The sequence below is a fragment of the Nyctereutes procyonoides genome, unplaced genomic scaffold (assembly GCF_905146905.1).
Source record: "Nyctereutes procyonoides isolate TBG_1078 unplaced genomic scaffold, NYPRO_anot_genome, whole genome shotgun sequence".
In the NCBI taxonomy this organism is placed as follows: domain Eukaryota; kingdom Metazoa; phylum Chordata; class Mammalia; order Carnivora; family Canidae; genus Nyctereutes; species Nyctereutes procyonoides.
The window spans coordinates 52,363,654-52,383,194 of NW_026575044.1; the positions used below are offsets into that span (position 1 = coordinate 52,363,654).

The 19,541-nt window shown below is 39.5% G+C and overlaps 1 protein-coding gene across 1 annotated transcript in view; it reads left to right on the top strand.

Moving 5' to 3' along the window:
- The window catches only part of DYM (dymeclin), a 346,418-nt gene that overhangs the window by 43,090 nt on the left and 283,787 nt on the right, over positions 1–19,541 (top strand). The window contains exon 3 of the mRNA XM_055324208.1: positions 10,070–10,122. Coding sequence (XP_055180183.1) covers positions 10,070–10,122 — 53 coding nt within the window. The remainder of the gene's footprint in view (positions 1–10,069; positions 10,123–19,541) is intronic.

Sequence of the window (19,541 nt, forward strand, 5' to 3'; positions counted from 1 at the left end):
GGGCAATTGCTGGGTCATAAGATAGCTCTATTTTCACTTTTTAAGGAACCTCCAGGGATACCTGGGTAGCTGCGGCTCAGGTTGTAATCCTGGGATCTGGGATCCAGTCCCACATCAGGCTCTCTGCATGGAGCCTGCTTCTTCCTCTGCCTGTGTCTCTGCTTCTCTCTTTCTCAGTCTGTGTTTCATGAATAAATAAATCTTTAAAAAAAAATAAAAAGAAAGGAACTTCCATATACTTTTTCAGAGTGGCTGCGCCAGCTTGCAATCCCACTAGCAGTGCAAGAGGGTTCCCCTTTCTCTGCATCCTCTCTAACATTTGTTGTTTCCTGACTTGTTAATGGTATCATTTTTTAAGTTAAGGCCAGAGTTAAGGTCAGAGGACTGTGACATGTAGTTTAAATCCAAAGGAGCTGTAAACTCTGTAATAGTTCTTGATGTGCCCCTATGTTATTTCATACGAAAATGGACTGCCTGGTGCGATGAAAGAGTTTAGGTGGTGTTAAATAGAATTTATTCTGAATTTACAGTGACATGATAATATGTCAGACATCACATCCTTTATGAATCCCTTTGAATAGGCCATTTCAAAGGGGAAAGAAATTCTGTGTCATATGGGTGCTTATGCTTGCTTTCTGTCAATATATGCTTATCTGAGTATTGAGATCACAGGATTTGGTGTCAAAAGATCTGGGCTTGTAATTTTGCAAATTTAGGAATATGTGTGGGCTTATAGGCCACAGTTACGCACTTTTGGTGGGAATGGTAATTGGTTAAATCTTTTTGCAGTGTAATTTGCAATATTCATCAGAACAGAAGTCTTCATTGACCTAGCAGTTGCATTTCTGGAGTTTATGTTGAGATAATTGGACAAGTTCAGAAATATACGTAGAAAGATACATGAGTAATGGCATTCATAGCAATGTTTGTGAAGGAAGATTGCTATCAACCTAAATATTCATGAGTAAGGAGACTGCTAAAAAATTAAAATGATGCATCTGTACACTGTAACATTACACAGTCATTAAAAATGATCATATGGTTATAGAAAGGGGGAAAGATCCACAGCATATTAAGTGGTTAAAGCCAGTTATAAAAACATTCATATAGTGTAATTTGTTCAAGCAAAATTGTATATGTCTATTTTTTAAAATTTTTATTTATTTATTTATTTATTTTTAAAATTTATTTATGATAGTCACACACAGAGAGAGAGAGAAGAGGCAGAGACATAGGCAGAGGGAGAAGCAGGCTCCATGCACCAGGAGCCTGATGTGGGACTCGATCCTGGGTCTCCAGGATTGCGCCCTGGGCCAAAGGCAGGCGCCAAACCGCTGCGCCACCCAGGGATCCCGCATAAGTCTACACAGTTTTATCACATGTATAAACTCCTGTAGCCACTACCAAAATCAAGATACTTACCTGTTTCATCCCAACACGGCTCTCTTGTGCTTTCCCTATTATAGCCGCACACATCCCCCACCCCCTCATCTCCAATCCCTGGCAGCCATTGATCAATTTTTAATCTCTATCATTTTGTTATTTCAAGAAAGTTATATAAATGGAATAATACGGTATGTAAACATTTCGAGATTGGCTCTTTTCACTATGCACAGTGTCCTTGAGATCTATTCAAGTTGTATATATCAGTAGGTCATTCCTTTTTTCTTGCTGAGTAGTAGTCTATGTTGTGTATGTACCATAGTTTAGACAGTGACCCTTTGAAAGATGTTTGGATTGTTTCCAGTTTTTGACTATTACGAGTAAAGCTGCTATGAATGTTTGTGTACAGGTTTTCTGGTGAGCATAAGTTTTTTTTTCTTTGAGACAAATGGTCAACAGTGCAGTTTCTGGGTTATATGGTCAGTGCAGGTTGAAGTTTCTCTTATTTTTTTCAATTTATTTTTAATTGAAGTATAGTTGACATGTTAGTTTCAGGTACACAGCCTAGTGAGATGATAATTATATAAATTAACAAAATTCTCACCATGAAAAGCATAGTTACCAAGTGCATGTTTGGTTTTTTTTTTTTTTTTTTTTTTTTTAATTTTTATTTTTTTTATTTTATGATAGGCACACAGTGAGAGAGAGAGAGGCAGAGACACAGGCAGAGGGAGAAGCAGGCTCCATGCACCAGGAGCCTGATGTGGGATTCGATCCCGGGTCTCCAGGATCGCGCCCTGGGCCAAAGGCAGGCGCCAAACCGCTGCGCCACCCAGGGATCCCCAGCATGTTTGGTTTTATACAAAACTGCCAAACTGTTTTCTGACAGCTGCATCATTTTAAATTCCCACCAGTAATATATGTGAGATCCAGTTTCTCTGCCCCCTTGCCAGCATTTGATGTTGTCACCCTTTTTTTTTTAAATTTAGCAGTTCTGATAGCTGTGTAGTATTACCTCATGCCTTTGTATGGTTTGTTTTTACAATAATAAAAATAAAAACCATTTTTCAAAAGATTTCTTATTTATTTGAGAGAGAGCACGAGCAGCAGGGAGGAGCAGAGAGGAAAGGGAGAAGCAAACTCCTTGCCAATCAGGGAGCCTGACGTGGGGCTTGATCCCAGGACCATGAGATCATGACCTGAGTTGAAGGCAGACACTTAACTGATGGAGCCTCCCAGGTGCTCCCCCCCAAATTGTCTTTTAAAAAAGAAAAATTACCAAATGTGAGTCTCTGTTCTGCCATTTATTAAAAGTTACTTAATATTGAGCAATTTCACTTGGTGAATAAGGACTTTTGATTACCTTGATAATCCACTAGGGTTGTTTTTCTATAGTAAAACATGAATATAAATAAAACCCAAACATATCATTGTACAGTTGTTTGACACAAAACATGTAAAACTGCTTCAAAAATCACTGACTTTTGTTTTATCCTTCCCTGTGTTGTGGGGGTGGGGGGAAGACAAAGGAAGCTGGCAGATTACTTGTAAGGTGTGTTAAGGAATAAATATATGTAAATTTGATAGTTTATTACATATGGTTTTGTGTTATTGCCGTGGTGGGTTGGGAACTCACGTTTATTGAGCTATGTGCTGAGCACTTTCCATACCTTGTCATATACTGCTTACCCCTATCCTATAGAAGGTGGTATCCTTACCTCTGCTTCACAGATGAGAAACTAGGACTCTCAGACTAAGTAACTTGGCTTGGTTATACCATTAGGAAACGAAGAAGCTGGAACTTAAACACATGGCTTCAAAATATGTACTCTTTCCATTATGCCAGGGGTATACATCATTTACGTTAACAGGCCACGTGACTGGAAATTCATGTGCCAGTTGCCTCAGTCTGTTAATTGATGGGAACCGTTGAGATACACTTGGAGTGGAAGTATGAAAGTGACTGGCTTCTGTGGTTGCAGAGACATTCTGTATTCTTGTGTTGATATTTCTTCCTAGTGTTCCAATTTGGTATATAATTTTAGTGGAATTCAACTAGAATTTTTTTTTTAAATTTTTATTTATTTATGATAGTCACAGAGAGAGAGAGGCAGAGACACAGGCAGAGGGAGAAGCAGGCTCCATGCACCGGGAGCCCGACGTGGGATTCGATCCCGGGTCTCCAGGATCGCGCCCTGGGCCAAAGGCAGGTGCCAAACCGCTGTGCCACCCAGGGATCCCCTCAACTAGAATTTTTAAACATTAAACATTTAAACTTGACTGTGTTCTGCTTTAATAATAGTTAAGTTAGTGGTTTATCTAAGTTTGCTGGCCCAACGTTTGGCTGCAGCAGTTAGTTATAGTGTTGTTGTGAGTACATGGTTAGGCTTTATTATATACATCACTAGAGGCATTAGTACTATTCATTTCTTTTTTTTCCTGAAAATCTTCAGATGGTTGTAGTCAGGATCAGACATTTAACTATTGTATACTTTAGACACCTTGCTGCTGCTTTGAGAGTTGTTTTCTTTGTGTTTTTGATTCTGTGCTCAGTGGCTTCCCCTTTGCAGCAGGATGAAATCCAAATTCAGTGTGACATTGAGGTTCTTCATTCTTTGGCTGTACTTTTTCATACCACTCTTCTCTGCTGCCTACACTTCCTGGTTATTTTACTTGGTTTTGCTATATGTTAGCACATTCAACGGAGGTGGCATGGATTTATTGATTATTTGAGACAACTCAGAAATCCTTGAGCTGTAGTACTGGTATTCCCTGGAGACTTTTCTTAGAGTCTCTTATAGAAGCATGCGGAGAGTGTGAGGGAGATTCTCTTCATGAAATCAAAGGAAGGAAGGGAACAGAAGTGGCAGTGGTAATGTTTAAGAATTTGCCTCTGGTTGTGCAAATTTTAGTAACTACTTCATTGCTGAATTATTTTAAGGGAAGTCCATGAAGGTTCTTAAAACTGGAAAAATCCCTAGACCAGTTTCATGTTTTCTTGGATATGTATGTGAGACTCTGGGATTCTTGGGAAAATATCTCCAATCCCATAGGTCTCCCTTTCATCTGGGTGTCACAGCAAAACTGTGACTCTTGTGACTTCATTTGACTTCTTGTTGCTGCCAGAATAGTGGCCAAACTGAGAAGGAGGAGCCTGATATACCTTATCACATGTAAGGATTGCTTCAGAAAGAGATACCTAGTCATTGGATCAGTATGGTGGTTTAGCTAGAGTTTAGTTCTTTTAGCAAAAGTTTGAGAGATGACTAGTTTTGCATAATTTATCCCTACTCTCCCGTTATCCACACTTAAAAAGTTGACCTGGAGTTGTGTGGTGTACATGTAACAATGAGTTTGAAGTACTCTGTGTGGTACTAATTTATTGAATCTGTATTGGTATAAATATTTGCTGCCCTTTTGCCCCCTTTTTGTATGTTCCCAGTGCCCCAAATCTGCCTTCAGAAACATTTGGTTTCTAATTGTAATTGTCTTGGAAACACTGGCATATTTGCAGCTCCATTTTACTTTTATTTACTGCATATGATGATTTGTTAGTTGCCTGCTGCCAGAACATCTGAGCTCATTTGTTTAAACTAAAACAGTACTGCGCATGGATGCCTATAATATGCAGCGACAGTTACCAACCATCCCAGTTGCTTACCACCTCATTTTAGCTCTAAATCAAGCAAACGAGAAAGAAGATTATTCTTAAAATGTTCCAGGAAGTTTAGAAAATTGGAGGATGGAGGGATGAGAGGAAGGGGAATTTTATTATAACGATCAGTGTGTTACTTTTGGCAGGGGTGGTGTGCCTCGCTGATTTCCTTTGTAGAAACAAGTAAGGCGTCAGGGTGTGAGAGTTCCAGTGGTACTGCCACAAACAGAGCTCTGTGAATCTTTGATTTAATAGGTCATTACCAAGTGTTTTTCTTTTGGCCAAGCCACTGTACTAGGCACAGTGGGGATGTTGGCGTTAACGAGGTATTTTCCCTGGTCTCATGCTGCTTATAATCTGGGCACTGGGGATGCTTCTGACCCTAAGTGGTGGTTGTTGAGGAGGCGGTGGCAGTGATGCTGTTTCAGATCACAGCTGTGTGTAGGGGACCTGGGCCTGATGGGCCTAATTGCAGACTGGTAGGTGCTGGCTTTCCAAGAGAGGTGTGGTAACTCCCGGTCTTTCCCTGTCTCTTCATCCTTGAGTGACAAAGAAATCAGACTGCTTCAGAAAGAAATAGTATTTCATGTTTGGAATTAAATGAGTGTATTTAAAAGTATTTTAATAAAAAATTAAACTTCAGGGCACACCTTGCCTTGAGGGCTGGAGAATATGAAGTCTTTCTTGAGGAATGGGGGAAATAGTTTTGCACTCAAAGTGTCTGACAACGGCATTCATTCAGTCAGTACATTTTTGTCATGCACGTGCTTTGTCGCAGGCTGTGAATGCCAAGATGAGCGAGGAGCCCACGATCTCGGAGTTGAGGGAGTCAAGGACAAGAAGTCGGGCGGTGTTGCTACCAACTACTGTTTTATTTTTTATTTTTTTAAAGATTTTATTTATTTATTTATTCAGAGAGAGAGAGAGAGAGAGAGAGAGAGAGAGAGGGCAGAGACACAGGCAGAGGGAGAAGCAGGCTCCATACAGGGAGCCTGATGTGGGACTTGATTCGGGATCTCTGGGATCACGCCCTGGACTGAAGGCGGCGCTAAACTGCTGAGCCACCCAGGCTGCCCCAACTACTGTTTTTTTTTTTTTTTTTTTTTTAAAGATTTTATTTATTTATTCATGAGAGACACACAGAGAGAGGCAGAGACACAGGCAGAGGGAGAAGCAGGCTCCATGCAGGGAGCCTGCTGTGGGACTTGATCCCAGGACTCCAGGATCACACCCTGGGCCTAAGGCAGGCGCTAAACCGCTGAGCCACCCAGGGATCCACCCACCCCCCCCCCCCCCCCCCCCCCCCCCGCCAACTACTGTTTTATAATTGGGTGTTTGGATGACCTGGTCTTAGATGATCAGAGAAGATTTCCTGGAGGAAGTGATGGCCATACCAGCCTCACTAAAGATGTTGGAATTAATCGTTTTTGTTTTTTTGTTTTTTTTTTGGGGGGGGGGTAAATATTGTATGAAAAATAAATCTGAACCCTGTTCTGGGACCATCCAGTGGCTTTCTGTTGAGAACAATTTGAGAGACTGAACTCCAGACTTGAGCTGTCTAGTATACTTTTCTAGTCTTCTAGTCTGCTGTCCTCTGGTGTAGATTAACATTTCCAGAATGTGCTGGGCACTGTGATGCCGTGCTTTTTTGCGTGCGCTGTTACCATGTCTGGAAGGCCCTCCTCTTTTCCCTCCCCGTTGTTTGCCAGACTGACTTCTCTTGTGGTTATTTCCTCTGGGATGCCTGCCTTGACTGCTCCTAGGGTAGGTTGGGTACACCTCCCATGAGCTTACACAGGAGCTGGCCTTGATCTTGGTATTTCCTTTCCACCAGATAGTCTGTCTGCTTCTTTATTTCTCCATGTAACCTGGTGGCAGAGGCAGCATCTTTGGGAGAACCCAGCATGTCCTGAGCATCCAGGCAGTGTTTGTGGGATGGACAGACTTAGAAGCTTCTGAAGGTTGTATCCATATGTGTATAATTGAAGCTCTTGGTTCCAGCCAAGTTCAAGAGAGTGTTATTGACCGAAGAAAGAAGAAGCACTCGTGAAACAGATTTTATGCATGTGGTCTACTTATTAACCTCATAAAGCTATTTACAATCCTTTGCATTTATACCTCTTTACTTTTATTTTTTGCCTGAGTAACCAATAAACTAATTCAGTTTCTGCTTCTTGCCAACTACTAATCTATATTATTAAATCTGACCACTGTGATTTATTAATTAGAAATCTTTTTGTTATTAACAGAAATCAGTTTGATTTTGCATAGGCCAGAAAAAGGGGCATGTGTGATGAAGAGATGGGGATGTCTCAGGATCCTTGGATCCTGAATCCAGGATCAAGAAGACAGGCTGTAGGAAGAACTGGCCCCAAGAATGGCAAGGCCAACAAGAATTCTGAGGGTCCTTTCTGTTAGTCTCTGCTTCTCTCCTCAAAGCTTTTACTCATTTTTCTTACTAATCAGCTTTGTCTGCTTCTCTGTGGACAGAGGATGGTTTCCCTTGAGCCTCAGCTTTGCAGCCAAGTATGGAAAACCTGTCTTTTCTGTCTCCGTTCCAAATTCACCAAGACTGGCTTATCTTAGATTTCTATCCCTGATGGAGTCAGCAGTGGCCAGGGAGTGGGGTCATGCCAAACAAGCCTGTCTGGCTCCGCTCACCCTCGAGAAATAAGGTGGAAAGGTAAAAGAAAAGGATGGGGAGAGCAGCAGACTGACAAGACATTGTGCGGTGGGCAGACATCCAAAATGTTTTTGTAAAGAAAATAAAAATGCAGTGATAAAGACTAGAGACCCATACACGCTTTATTGTAGGATCATTTCTGGGTTATTTTGCCTAAAAAAAAAAATCTTCCCTCTTGGGAGAAACTTACAGATTTAACTTTGAAAAGACATTTATCTTTTTGAATGTGAATATAACTTGAGATTCTTAAGGTAATGGCATGTTCACTGAAGTAATGAGTGGGTTTTAGCTTTGTGTGTATAACACTTAGACCGGATACTGTCTTCAGTTGTTAGGAGACAGTTTCTAGAGCAGCTGTCTATCATGCAAATTCAAGGGGAGGCACATGTAATTTAAGGTTTTCCGACAGCCACTTTAGAAAAGTGAAGCAGATGAAATTAATTTTAATAATACATTTCCTATGTATTTACGTGTAGATAAAAAGGGTTTATAACTGTTGTGTTTATTAGAAGAGATCGTCATGGGATTTAAATGTGCTAATGAATTTAAAAGTGCTGTGAAAAACATTTAAAGGATTATACAGGTGTAAAGCATTATTTTAATTAATTGGGGGCAAAGCCTACTACATTTTGGAATCAATACTAGCTTTCATTTCATGAAGTTTTACTTTGTGCTGCACGTTGTTCTAAGCACTTCCTACATGTTATATAATTTAGTGATGACGATGCCTGTGGAATAGGCAGGCTCATTATCATCTCTGTTGTGTATATGAGGAAACTAAGACATAAAGAGTTAAGAAACTAGCCCAAGGTCACATAGCTCATAACTTGAGCTGGAATTGGAATGTGCTTTTTTTTTTTTTTATTGCGGCAAAATGTATACAACATAAAAGTGATCCTTTTCACCATTTAAAAGAATATATATTTATTAGGGGCAGAGGGAGAGAGAGAAGCAGATTCCTCTATTTTTTAGTGACAGAGAGAGAGACAGAGACAGAGACACAGGCAGAGGGAGAAGCAAGCTCCATGCAGGGAGCTCTAAGTGGGACTCAATCCTGGGACTCCAGGATCACACCCTGGGCAGGCGCTAAACCGCTGAGCCACCCAGGGATCCCCTGCATTCTCTTTCTTCCCTTTTTTTTTTTTAAATAGCCACTTTAATAGGTGTGAAAGTGGTATCTCATTGGGGTTTTGATTTACATTTTCCTAATGACTAGTGTTGTTGCACATCTTTTCATATATACCTGTTAGCCTTTTGTATGTCTTCTTTGGAGAAATGTCCATTTATTTTTATTATTATTATTTTTTTGCAAACACATGAGGGTTTATTTACAAGCTCAAGCCTGGGTCCAAGTGTACCCGACACAGTGGAGCAGGGACTTGGACCCCGAGACTAGGAGGTGTAGCAGCTTTATAGGGGCCAGTGGGAAATGTCCGTTTAAATCCTTTGCTCATTTTTAAATTGTTTAAATTGTTTTTTTTTTTTTTTTTTTTTTTTGGTTGTTGAGTCAGATTTTTTTGTTTGTTTTTTTTTTTTGTGTGTATTCTGGATATCCATCTCTTATCAGATACATGATTTGCAAATATTTTCTCCTGTTGGGTTGACTTCTCACTCTGTGATAGTATCCTTTGATGTGCAAAAGCTTTTAATTTTGATAAAACCCAACTTAAATATTTTTTCTTTTAATGTCTTTGTTTTTGGTGTTACATCCAAGAAATCACTGCTGAATCCAGTGTCATAAAGCTTTCCCTTGTGTTTTTTTCCTGAGTTTTATGTCTGTCTCTGTCTGTACCTCTTGTCTTTGTATCTTTTTGTGTCTGTCTCTGTTTCTGTTTTTCTATATGGTTACAAATTATTGAAGCTTATGTGTGTGTTCTCTCTCTTTTCTTGCCTTGTCCCTTTTTTTGTTGTTGATCTGTTTGAAGGTATTGCAGGTGTCATGAGACTCCATGTATATCCTAAAAATAATGGCATTTTCCCCAAATAACTATAACCCTATGATTGGTACAGCCCTTATAATGGGGCAGATAGGGCCCCTGCTCTATGCTTGGTACTTTGGAGGGACTTTCTTGCTTTTTTCTAAGTCTCTGCACTAATCTCTTCTCCCTGCCCCAATGCCTGAAAGGTAGGGCTCCTCGAGTGCTTTTCTTTTAGGAATCTCATATTGAGAATTGTAGTACATTTTCTAATTATGTTAAAAATAGAAGGTTTATTTTGTTGATTTTTATCATTTATCACTGTATACTATATTCTTCTAAGTTGTTTTTCTCTTTATATATTTCTTTAACTAGTCAGGTTGTACATATTTAGTGTTGTAGTTATTAATTACCTTTCTTCTGTCTCTCCAGCACCGAGCTGAAGCTTTTGGAGGAAGCAACCATTTCAGTCTGCAGGTCTTTAGGTAAGGGGCAAAGTGAGCATGTGTGTATGTGTGTGTATGGCATGTATTTCAAAATTTCTGTTATACATTTCAGTAGTGTAATATGAATTGAACCGATGAAGTGACATGTTCCTGATGATAATATTTAATAGTAATTACTTCTATTCATGGTGCTCAGTGATGCCACTGGAAGGGAACATTTAGTCAATAGCAGTAAGACACCTGTTTAGCTTACTTGTAGGAGTGGTGGTGGACTCTGCTAAGCTGTACACTCTTTCAGCTTGTTCTTTTCTTTTAGTTGAAGAATAATTGACATACAATATTACATTAGGTTTAGGTGTGCAACATAGTGATTTGATTTTGATTTGAAATTTATATACATTACAGAATGTTCACCATGATAAGTCTAATTACTATCTGTCCTCATACACAGATATTACAATATTACTATATTTCTTGTGCTGTACTTCACAATCCCTGTGACTTATTTTATAAATGGAAGTTTATACCTCTTAATCCCCTCCACCTGTATCACCCATTCCCCCCTCGCTGCCCCCAGAAACTACCACTTTGTTTTCTATATGTATGAGTCTGTTTTTTTTTACTCTTTTCTTTTCTTTTCTTTTTTCTTTCTTTTCTTTTCTTTTCTTTTCTTTTCTTTTCTTTTCTTTTCTTTTCTTTTCTTTTCTTTTCTTTTCTTTTCTTTTCTTTTCTTTTCTTTTCTTTTCTTTTCTTTTCTTTTCTTTTCTTTTCTTTTCCTTTCCTTTCCTTTCCTTTCCTTTCCTTTCCTTTCCTTTCCTTTCCTTTCCTTTCTTTTCTTTTCTTTTCTTTTCTTTTCTTTTCTTTTCTTTTCTTTTCTTTTCTTTTCTTTTCTTTTCTTTTCTTTTCTTTTCTTTTCTTTTCCTTTTCTTTTCTTTTCTTTTCTTTTCTTTTCTTTTCTTTTCTTTTCTTTTCTTTTCTTTTCTTTTCTTTTCTTTTCTTTTCTCTTCTCTTCTCTTCTCTTTTCTTTTCTTTTCTTTTCTTTTCTTTTCTTTTCTTTTCTTTTCTTTTCTTTTCTTTTCTTTTCTTTTCTTTTCTTTTCTACATATAGGTGAAATCATCCAGTATTGGTCTTTCTCAGACTTTATTCACTTAGCACAGTACCCTCGAGGTCCATCCATGTTGGCATAAAAGGCAAGATTTCATTCTTATTTATGGCAGAGTAATATTCCATTGTGTATATACACCACATTCTCTTTATCCATTCATCTATCAGCAGACACATGGGCTGCTTCTGTATCTTGGCTACTGTAGATGCTGCAGTGAACCCAGGGGTACAGATATCTTTTGAAATTAGTATTTTCATTTTCTTCAGAAAATGAAAATTCCACTTCATCTGGAAGTGGAATTGCTGGGTCATATGTTCTATTTTTAATTTTTTGAGGAACCTTCATCCTGTTTTCCAAAGTAGCTATACCAGTTTACGTTTCCTACCAGTTTTGCACGAGGGTTCCCCTTTCTCCAGTTCCCCTCCAGCACTTGCTATTTCTTGTCTTTTTTATTTGATTTGATTTTTTTTTAAGGAATTTATTTTTTAAAGACTTTATTTATTAGAGACACAGAGAGGAAGAGAGGTAGAGACCCAGGCAGAGGGAGAAGCAGGCTCCACACAGGGAGCCCGATGTGGGACTTGATCCTGGGTCTCCAGGATCAGGCCCTGGGCCAAAGGCAGTGCTAAACTGCTGAGCCACCTGGGCTGCCTGTCTTTTTGATTTTAGCCGTGCTGATAGATGTGAAGTGATAACTCATTGTGATTTTGACTTACGTTTCCCTGATCACCAGTGATGTTGAGCATCTTTTCTTGTGTCTGTTGGCCATGAGTATGTCTTGTTTGGAAAAATATCTGTCAGGTCTTAAGCCTATTTTTAAAAAAAATTTATTTATTTATTCATGAAAGACACGGAGAGAGAGCCAGAGACACAGGCAGAGGGAGAAGCAGGCTCCATGCAGGGAGCCCGAAGTGGGACTTGATCCGGGGTCTCTAGGATCAGGCCCTGGGCCAAAGGCAGGCGCCAAACTGCTGAGCCACCCAGGGATCCCCTTAAGCCTATTTTTCAATCAAGTGTGTGTGTGTGTGTGTGTGTGTGTGTGTGTGTGTGTGTGTGTGTGTGTGTTGAGTTGTATGAGTTCTTTACAGATTTTGAATATTAACTTTTTAAAAAACTATTTTTAAGTAATCTCTACACTCAGCATGAGGAGGCTGGAACTTACAACACTGAGGCCAAGAGTCGCATGCTCCATTGAACGAGCCAGCCAGGTGCCCCTGGATATTAACTTTTTTTTTTAAAGATTTTATTTATTTATTCATGAAAAACCCAGAGAGACAGAGCGAGAGAGAGGCAGAGACATAGGCAGAGGGAGAAGCAGGCTTCATGCAGGGAGCCCGATGTGGGACTCAATCCTGGGTCTCCAGAATCAGGCCCTGGGCTGAAGGCGGCACTAAAACGCTGAGCCACCCGGGCTGCCCTGGATATTAACTTCTTATTGGATTTATCATTTGCAAATATCTTCTGCCATTCACAAGATTGTCTTTTCATTTTGTTCATGGTTTCCTTCATTGTGCAGAAGCTTTTTAGTTTTATGGAGTCCCAATTGTTTTTGTTGCTTTTGCCTGAGAAGACAGACCCCCAAAAATATTACTAAGACTGAACTTCAAATTTACTGCCTGTGTGTTCATTTAGGAGTTTTATGGTTTCAGGTCTTACATGTAGGTCTTTAATCCACTTCGAATTTATTTTTGTATATGGTGTAAGGAGGTACGTACCTGAGAGGGCCCTATTTTTTTTTTTTTTTTTTTTGGCTTCTTAAGGTCTTTTCAATTCTGGAGTTGCCTTTAGTTATGGCTTTGGTTTTACTTGTGTTTGAGTTTCTTCTCCCCCAACTTAGGATCACTCATTAACATTTAGGTTGGATCTCTGTTCTTTGCTTTCTGTATCTTCTTTTTCTTCGTCTTTCTTTTCTTGAATTTCCTCCTTTATGTCTTTGAATCAGTGTTTTATACATTACAATTCCGTCAAGATTCTAGTGCATCTTTTTTTTTAAAGATTTTATCTATTTATTTTTAATTATTTATGATAGTCACACAGATTGAGAGAGAGAGAGAGAGGCAGAGACACAGGCAGAGGGAGAAGCAGGCTCCATGCACCGGGAGCCCGACATGGGATTCGATCCCAGGTCTCCAGGATCGCGCTCTGGGCCAAAGGCAGGCGCCAAACCACTGCGCCACCCAGGGATCCCTTTTTTTTTTTTTTTTTTTTTAAAATCATTCTTTGTTTTTCCTGGATATCAGACTGCTCTCTTTTCATTATACTCATTTTTCCCAGTGGCTTTCTGTTGTTGTTGTTTTTTTAAATAGATGATTTTCTCATCTTCCACTGACGATGCTTGTGACTAAATTTGTTTGACAGTTCTAAAAAAATTATTTACTTTTTTCAATTTAGGGTCCACACCCAATGCGGGGCTTGAGCTCACGACCCCAAGATCAGGAGTCACATGCTGTGCTGATTCAGCCAGCCAGCCAGGCATACCCCCTACCCCCAACTTGACAGTTTACGTTCAGATCTTTGGCTAAAATTTTAGCATAGCCTATTCCTTATCCCAGTGTTACTATTGCTGTTTTTATAAACCAGCATATATTTGTTGAGCCACCTGCTGTATTATAGACTCTTTCCTATAACCTGTGCTATATATTCCATAATGTAGTCTATGTTCTGGCAAAGAAGACTCACCTAGATTCCTGACCTCATGGATGTGTCTGAGTAGAGGAGTCAGATCATAAATAAATACACACCTACTTTCATGTAATACATCTCTTCGGAAAAATAAAGCAGGGTAAAGGCACACGGAGTACCCACATAGGCACGTTGTTTGCTGTCAGAGAGGGTGCATTTATTAACCTTGTCCCTCGTGTGGATCTGGTAGGTGCTTGTTGAATCTGCTGGTATTTTAGCCTGAAGGCAGCCATTGGTGCTGCTTTCCAACCTAATTTCTGGAATTCAGGAAGGTTTTATTTTGTGTAGGTTTTGCTTGGTTTAAATGGGACCTTCCCTTACCCTTACTCCTTGGCTTTGAAGTGTGAAGGGATTATAACATTCCTGGATTGAACATCTGGATCAACATTTTTTCTACCTGTGCCCTCTAGCATTTGTTGCTCTGTGTCTGACTTGTTTATTTCTTCCTAGTTGTTTTCTGGGGGTTGTAGCCTCAGTGTTGATGTAGAAAGTGACTTGGTGGGAAATAAGTTTTACTGACTGGAGTAGACAGTGAGGGGGAGATTTTCTCCTCAGAGGTACTTTCAAGCAGTTAGCCATGCTAACCACCCATTGATTACTGAATAAATACTTATATCAGTTCTTTAAACTCTGTAGTTGGTGAAAGTGTTCTCTGTTTTTTTGGGGAAGGACTATCTATCTGGAATTAGCATTTCTGTGAACTCGTATCTGTACGTTTTCATGAGTGATTTTTAAAAATTTCACACTTTTAGAATTGAGGGTCGAATAACATAATAAATGGCTGTAAGCTCATTTCCATCCTCACTCATTTTCACCTCATGGGCAGGTCTCATCTGTATCTTTCACCCATTACGTTCCCCTCATACATGGAAGTATGAAATATGTACAGAAGAGCTAACAAGGGGAAAGGATACACGAAACAACAGAAAGCAGCATGTTCTCACATTTTAGATAAAAACCTCAGGAATCCTATCATTTCATCCATAAATATTTTAGGATATTTCATAAGAATTGTTTTAAAGGGAGGCAATGCCATGATCTTACTAGAAGACCGTTTTTAGCATTATAAAATATCCACTGAGTGTTCAGATTTTTAATTGTCTTAGTTTCTGTGAATCAGGAACCAAATAAAGTCTATACGTTGTTATTGGTTGGTATGTCTTTATGATTTTTTAAAAAATATTTATTAATTTATTCATGATAGACAGAGAGAGAGAGAGAGAGAGAGAGAGAGAGAGAGGGAGAGAGACACACAGGAGTTAGGGAGAAGCAGGCTCCATGCCAAGAGCCCGACGCAGGACTTGATCCTGGGACTCCAGGATCGCGCCCTGGGCCAAAGGCAGGCGCTAAACCGCTGAGACACCAAGGGATCCCCTATGATTCTTTTCATAGCTAGTTTCTTCCTGCAATGGTTTCTCTCTTCTTTTTCTCCTCTCTACCTATGGAAGAAAATGGGTAGTAGAGTTTCCCACAATGTAAATTTTGTTGATTGCATCCTCTGTCCTCTGTATTTTCTGTGTATTTGGTATTGGATTTGGGGACGCATGGGCGTATTAGTGAAATATTGTGAAAGGTCTTTTCAGGGCTGGAAGCAAGTCCACCCTCTCACCCAGATGGAAATTCTCTTTAAATACCCTTATCTGAGTGTTATTTAGACTTTGCTTGAACTCCTGTAAAGATAAGGAAGCCCCTTTGTTACACAAAAGCTACTTAACAGATTGCTACAAGTTCAAGTTCTAGTGTCAAAAGAGTTAATTTTTAATTTAAGTACCATTTTTATTTGAATTTTACAGTTGAGGACACTGAGGCATGGAGAGGTCAAGTAAGTTGCTGGGTGTCACAGCTAGTCAGTGATGGAGCTGGTATTCGAACCTAGTCAAGTTCTGTAGTCTAGTTCCATTATGCTTCTCTGCCTTCCTGTCAGCTGTTCCATTCCTAATGTCTTTGGAAGCTTATTCAACTTCAACATAATATTTGATATTTCTTTTTTTTGAGATTTATGTATTTATTTCTTTATTTATTAGAGAGCACGCACACATGAGGGGATAGGGACAGAGAGTGAGGGAGAGAATCCCAAGCAGATTCCCTGCCGAGCCCAGGGCTCCATGCGAGGCTTGAACTCATGATAATGACCTGAGCTGAAATCAAGACTTAGATGTTCAACAATTGGGCCACCCAGGTACCCCCATAAGATTTGATTTTTGCCAATTAACTTTGATCCTGTTAAATTCCATCCAGGTGTTTTGGGATGTCGTGTGTCTACCTTTGGGTGGTGGTGTTTAAACATCAGGGAGTGTACTTTGTCTTAGTAATTTATTTTCCCTTCTGCATCTTATGTAAGATACCTGTGAAAACTTAATTATGTTAGAATGTTAGCTCCATTAAGACCAGGTACTCTCAGTATCCCCTTAGTACCCAAAACAGTGCTGGGTACATATAAATAGCTCAATGAACGCATGCTGAATGAATGAACAAAAAAGATGTATGAAGCTTTAATTACATTAGTCTAATAGCTGATTGCTCTTTCCAACAACATGGGGAATTTTTTTTTTAAAGCTAATCATTTATAAATTCAAACAGTTACTTACAGTCATTCAGTAATAAAGGAGCTGTTGAATGAACACAAGATTGTGAAGTTGGGATTCTGAATTATGTTTGTAGTCATATCATCCTCAGCTCATTGTTTCAATATTTTGTTTTGATTTACAGTAGCTCAATAATAATAATTTACACACTGGCAAACAATAACTTTTTTTAAAAAACAATTTATCCTGTAATATTAGGATATTCTTTCAGTAAACCCCAAATCTTGAAAGAGAAGTAGGGAATACTTGTTTCAAAGTGAAACGGAGAAGAGTTAATATCTAATTATAAGCCTATTCTTAATGATAAAAGCTGGACAAAACCTGCCCTAACTTAGAGCACATGATGCCCCTTGCTACTCGTAGGTAGGGTTCTCTGTCCAGGAGTAAGAGGCATCGCCTGGGAGAGACTGTTGCAGAATCTCAGGTCCCACTTGACACAAGCAAGATCAGAATTTAATAAGACCGCCTTGGGGCTGCTCAGTCAGTTAAGTGTCTGCTTTCCACTCTGGGTCCTGGGACTGAACCCCATGTCAGGCTCTCTGCTCAGCAGGGAGCCTGCTTCTCCTTCTCCCCCTCCCCCTGCTTATGCTTGTATGCGTTCTCTCTCTTTCTCTGTCAAATAAGTAAATAAAATCTTTTTTATTTTTAACTGCTTTGTGATTTAGAGGCATATTAAACTTTGAGAAGCATTGTTAACTTTAATTTTAATAGGTTCAGGGTGGTGGAACTGGGGTTCTGCACATCTAGCAGGGTCCCAAGTAATTACGCTCTTGCCACTCATCCTTGAACCACAGTTGAATAACAAGGTGCTATAATGTTACATCACTGTGAGAAAGTTACATGGTAACTTGCATTGACTCAAGCTGTGACAAGCACACCTACTTAGCTGCTAGACCTGAGTTAATTTGACAGGTACCGAGCACAAAGCAGGTATTCTGTAATGGTGTACTTGTTCCTATGTATAATTTTTTTTAAAGTATGTATGCACGTTCCTGGGTTTTAAAATATTTAAAATATAATGAGGGGTTTGTATGTTTTTCCAAATCTCTGACACATTTTCAAGAAGTTCAGATATGTGCATAGAGATAGCAAAAGCATAAACCTCAGGTCTGCATAAAAATGAATTTTTCTAGCAGCATAGGCCAGTGTGTTTGAGTGTTTATATTTCCGTTTTTCAAAACAGTTAAAGAGATTTTAAAAGAGAAACAAATATTCAGAACTGGAATCTCAGTTTGAAAACCATTTGTAAAGCAGAAAGACTTAGCATTTGTCACTAACATTGTTGATTTTGGGCTCAGTACTTAACCTTTCTGGGTCTCTTTTTCTTAGTAAAATGAAAGGTTCTGACTAATGGGTCTCTTCCTTCTGAAAGAAAGGAAAACTGATGAGTTTTCTTTTTTAAGTTTTTATTTAAATTCCAGTTAGCTAACATACAGTGTAATATTAGTTTCAGGTGTACAGCATAGTGATCCAACACTTCCATACCACACCCAGTACTCATCACAAGTATGCTCCTTAATCTTCATCCCGTATTTCCTCCACCCCCCACCCATCTCCCCTCTGGTGACCATCAGTTTGTTCTCTATAGTTGAGAGTCTGTTTCTTGGTTTCTCTCTCTCTCTCTCTCTCTCTCTCTCTCTCTCTCTCTGTCACTGTCTCTTTTATTTCCTTTGCTCATTTGTTTTCTTAAATTCCACATGAGTGAAATCATATGGTCTTTCTCTCACTTATTTTGCTTAGCATGATAGTCTCTAGCTCTGATGGATTCTTAATTTTTGTGTTTCTGTGATGTGTCAGGGTTATCCAGAGACCTAGTAAAGCTAATGGTCTGCATTTCAGTCCAAGTCCAAAGACCTGGGAACATGAGAGCCAGTGTTGTAAGTCCCTGTCCAAGGGCAGAAGACCAGCATGTTAGCTCAACAGGCAGAGATAAAGCGAAGGGGATTCAACTTTCCACTGACTTTTGTTCTGTTCAGACCTTTCATGTGTTAGATGAGGCCCACCCACTTTGGAGAGGCCAATCTGCTTTGCTCAGTTGAAAATTAAAGTGCAGAAACACCTTCACATGCACACCCAGAAATAATGTTTAACTAGATATCAGGGCGTCTTGTGGCCCAGTCAGCCTGCACATAAAATTAACCATCACATACCTCGTTTGCTTTGCAGACAGGACTTTTATTGCCATTATGTCTGATTCCTTGGTAATAGGAGTTGGTATAGGACAGCATTTTGGAGCCAAGGATTGGAACCAGTAAACAAGGATGTATCCTTGAGCAGTAACAATTGTAGACAGGAGGATCTGTGAGATGGAGGTGATGTTGGTATTTATCCCAGAGTTGGTTTGAGGATTAAGTGACATGATGTGTATAAAGCACTTATTGTATAAATTAGTCAGTGTCTGTTAACCTGTTGTTTCTTTTGATGAGAAAACTGACATTGGAGAAGAAAAGTAGGTTGGTCTGAGTTTTAATATTCTGTTAATTACAGACTTGGATCTAGAAATCAGATCTTCTCATTCTCTCTCTCTCTTTCTCTCTCTCTTTTTAAAGATTGTATTTATTCATGAGAGACACACGAGAGAGAGAGAGAGAGAGAGAGAGAGAGAGAGAGAGAGAGGCAGAGACACAGGCAGAGGGAGAAACCAGGTCCCTGCAGGGGGAGTGGGACTCAATCCCGGAATTTAGGGATCACACCCTAATAAGCCAGAGGCAGACGTTCAACCGCTGAGCCACCCAGGTGCTCCTGATCTTCTCATTCTCCTCACAGTGCCTGTTCAGTTGTCTGGCTCGATTTGCTGAAGTGGCCAAAACTTAAACTTAAAATTTTTTTAAACAAATTCATGAAAATTTTATCTGATCAAATAGCTTCTCCTTGACCATATTGCTTTATATCTATTTATTTTTCATTAGAATGATTTATGATTATCTGAACAGAGTTTTACCATTGTAATTTATTGTATCTATATATTGGAGATCGGGATCCCTGGGTGGCGCAGTGGTTTGGCACCTGCCTTTGGCCCAGGGCGCGATCCTGGAGACCCGGGATCGAATCCCACATCAGGCTCCCGGTGCATGGAGCCTGCTTC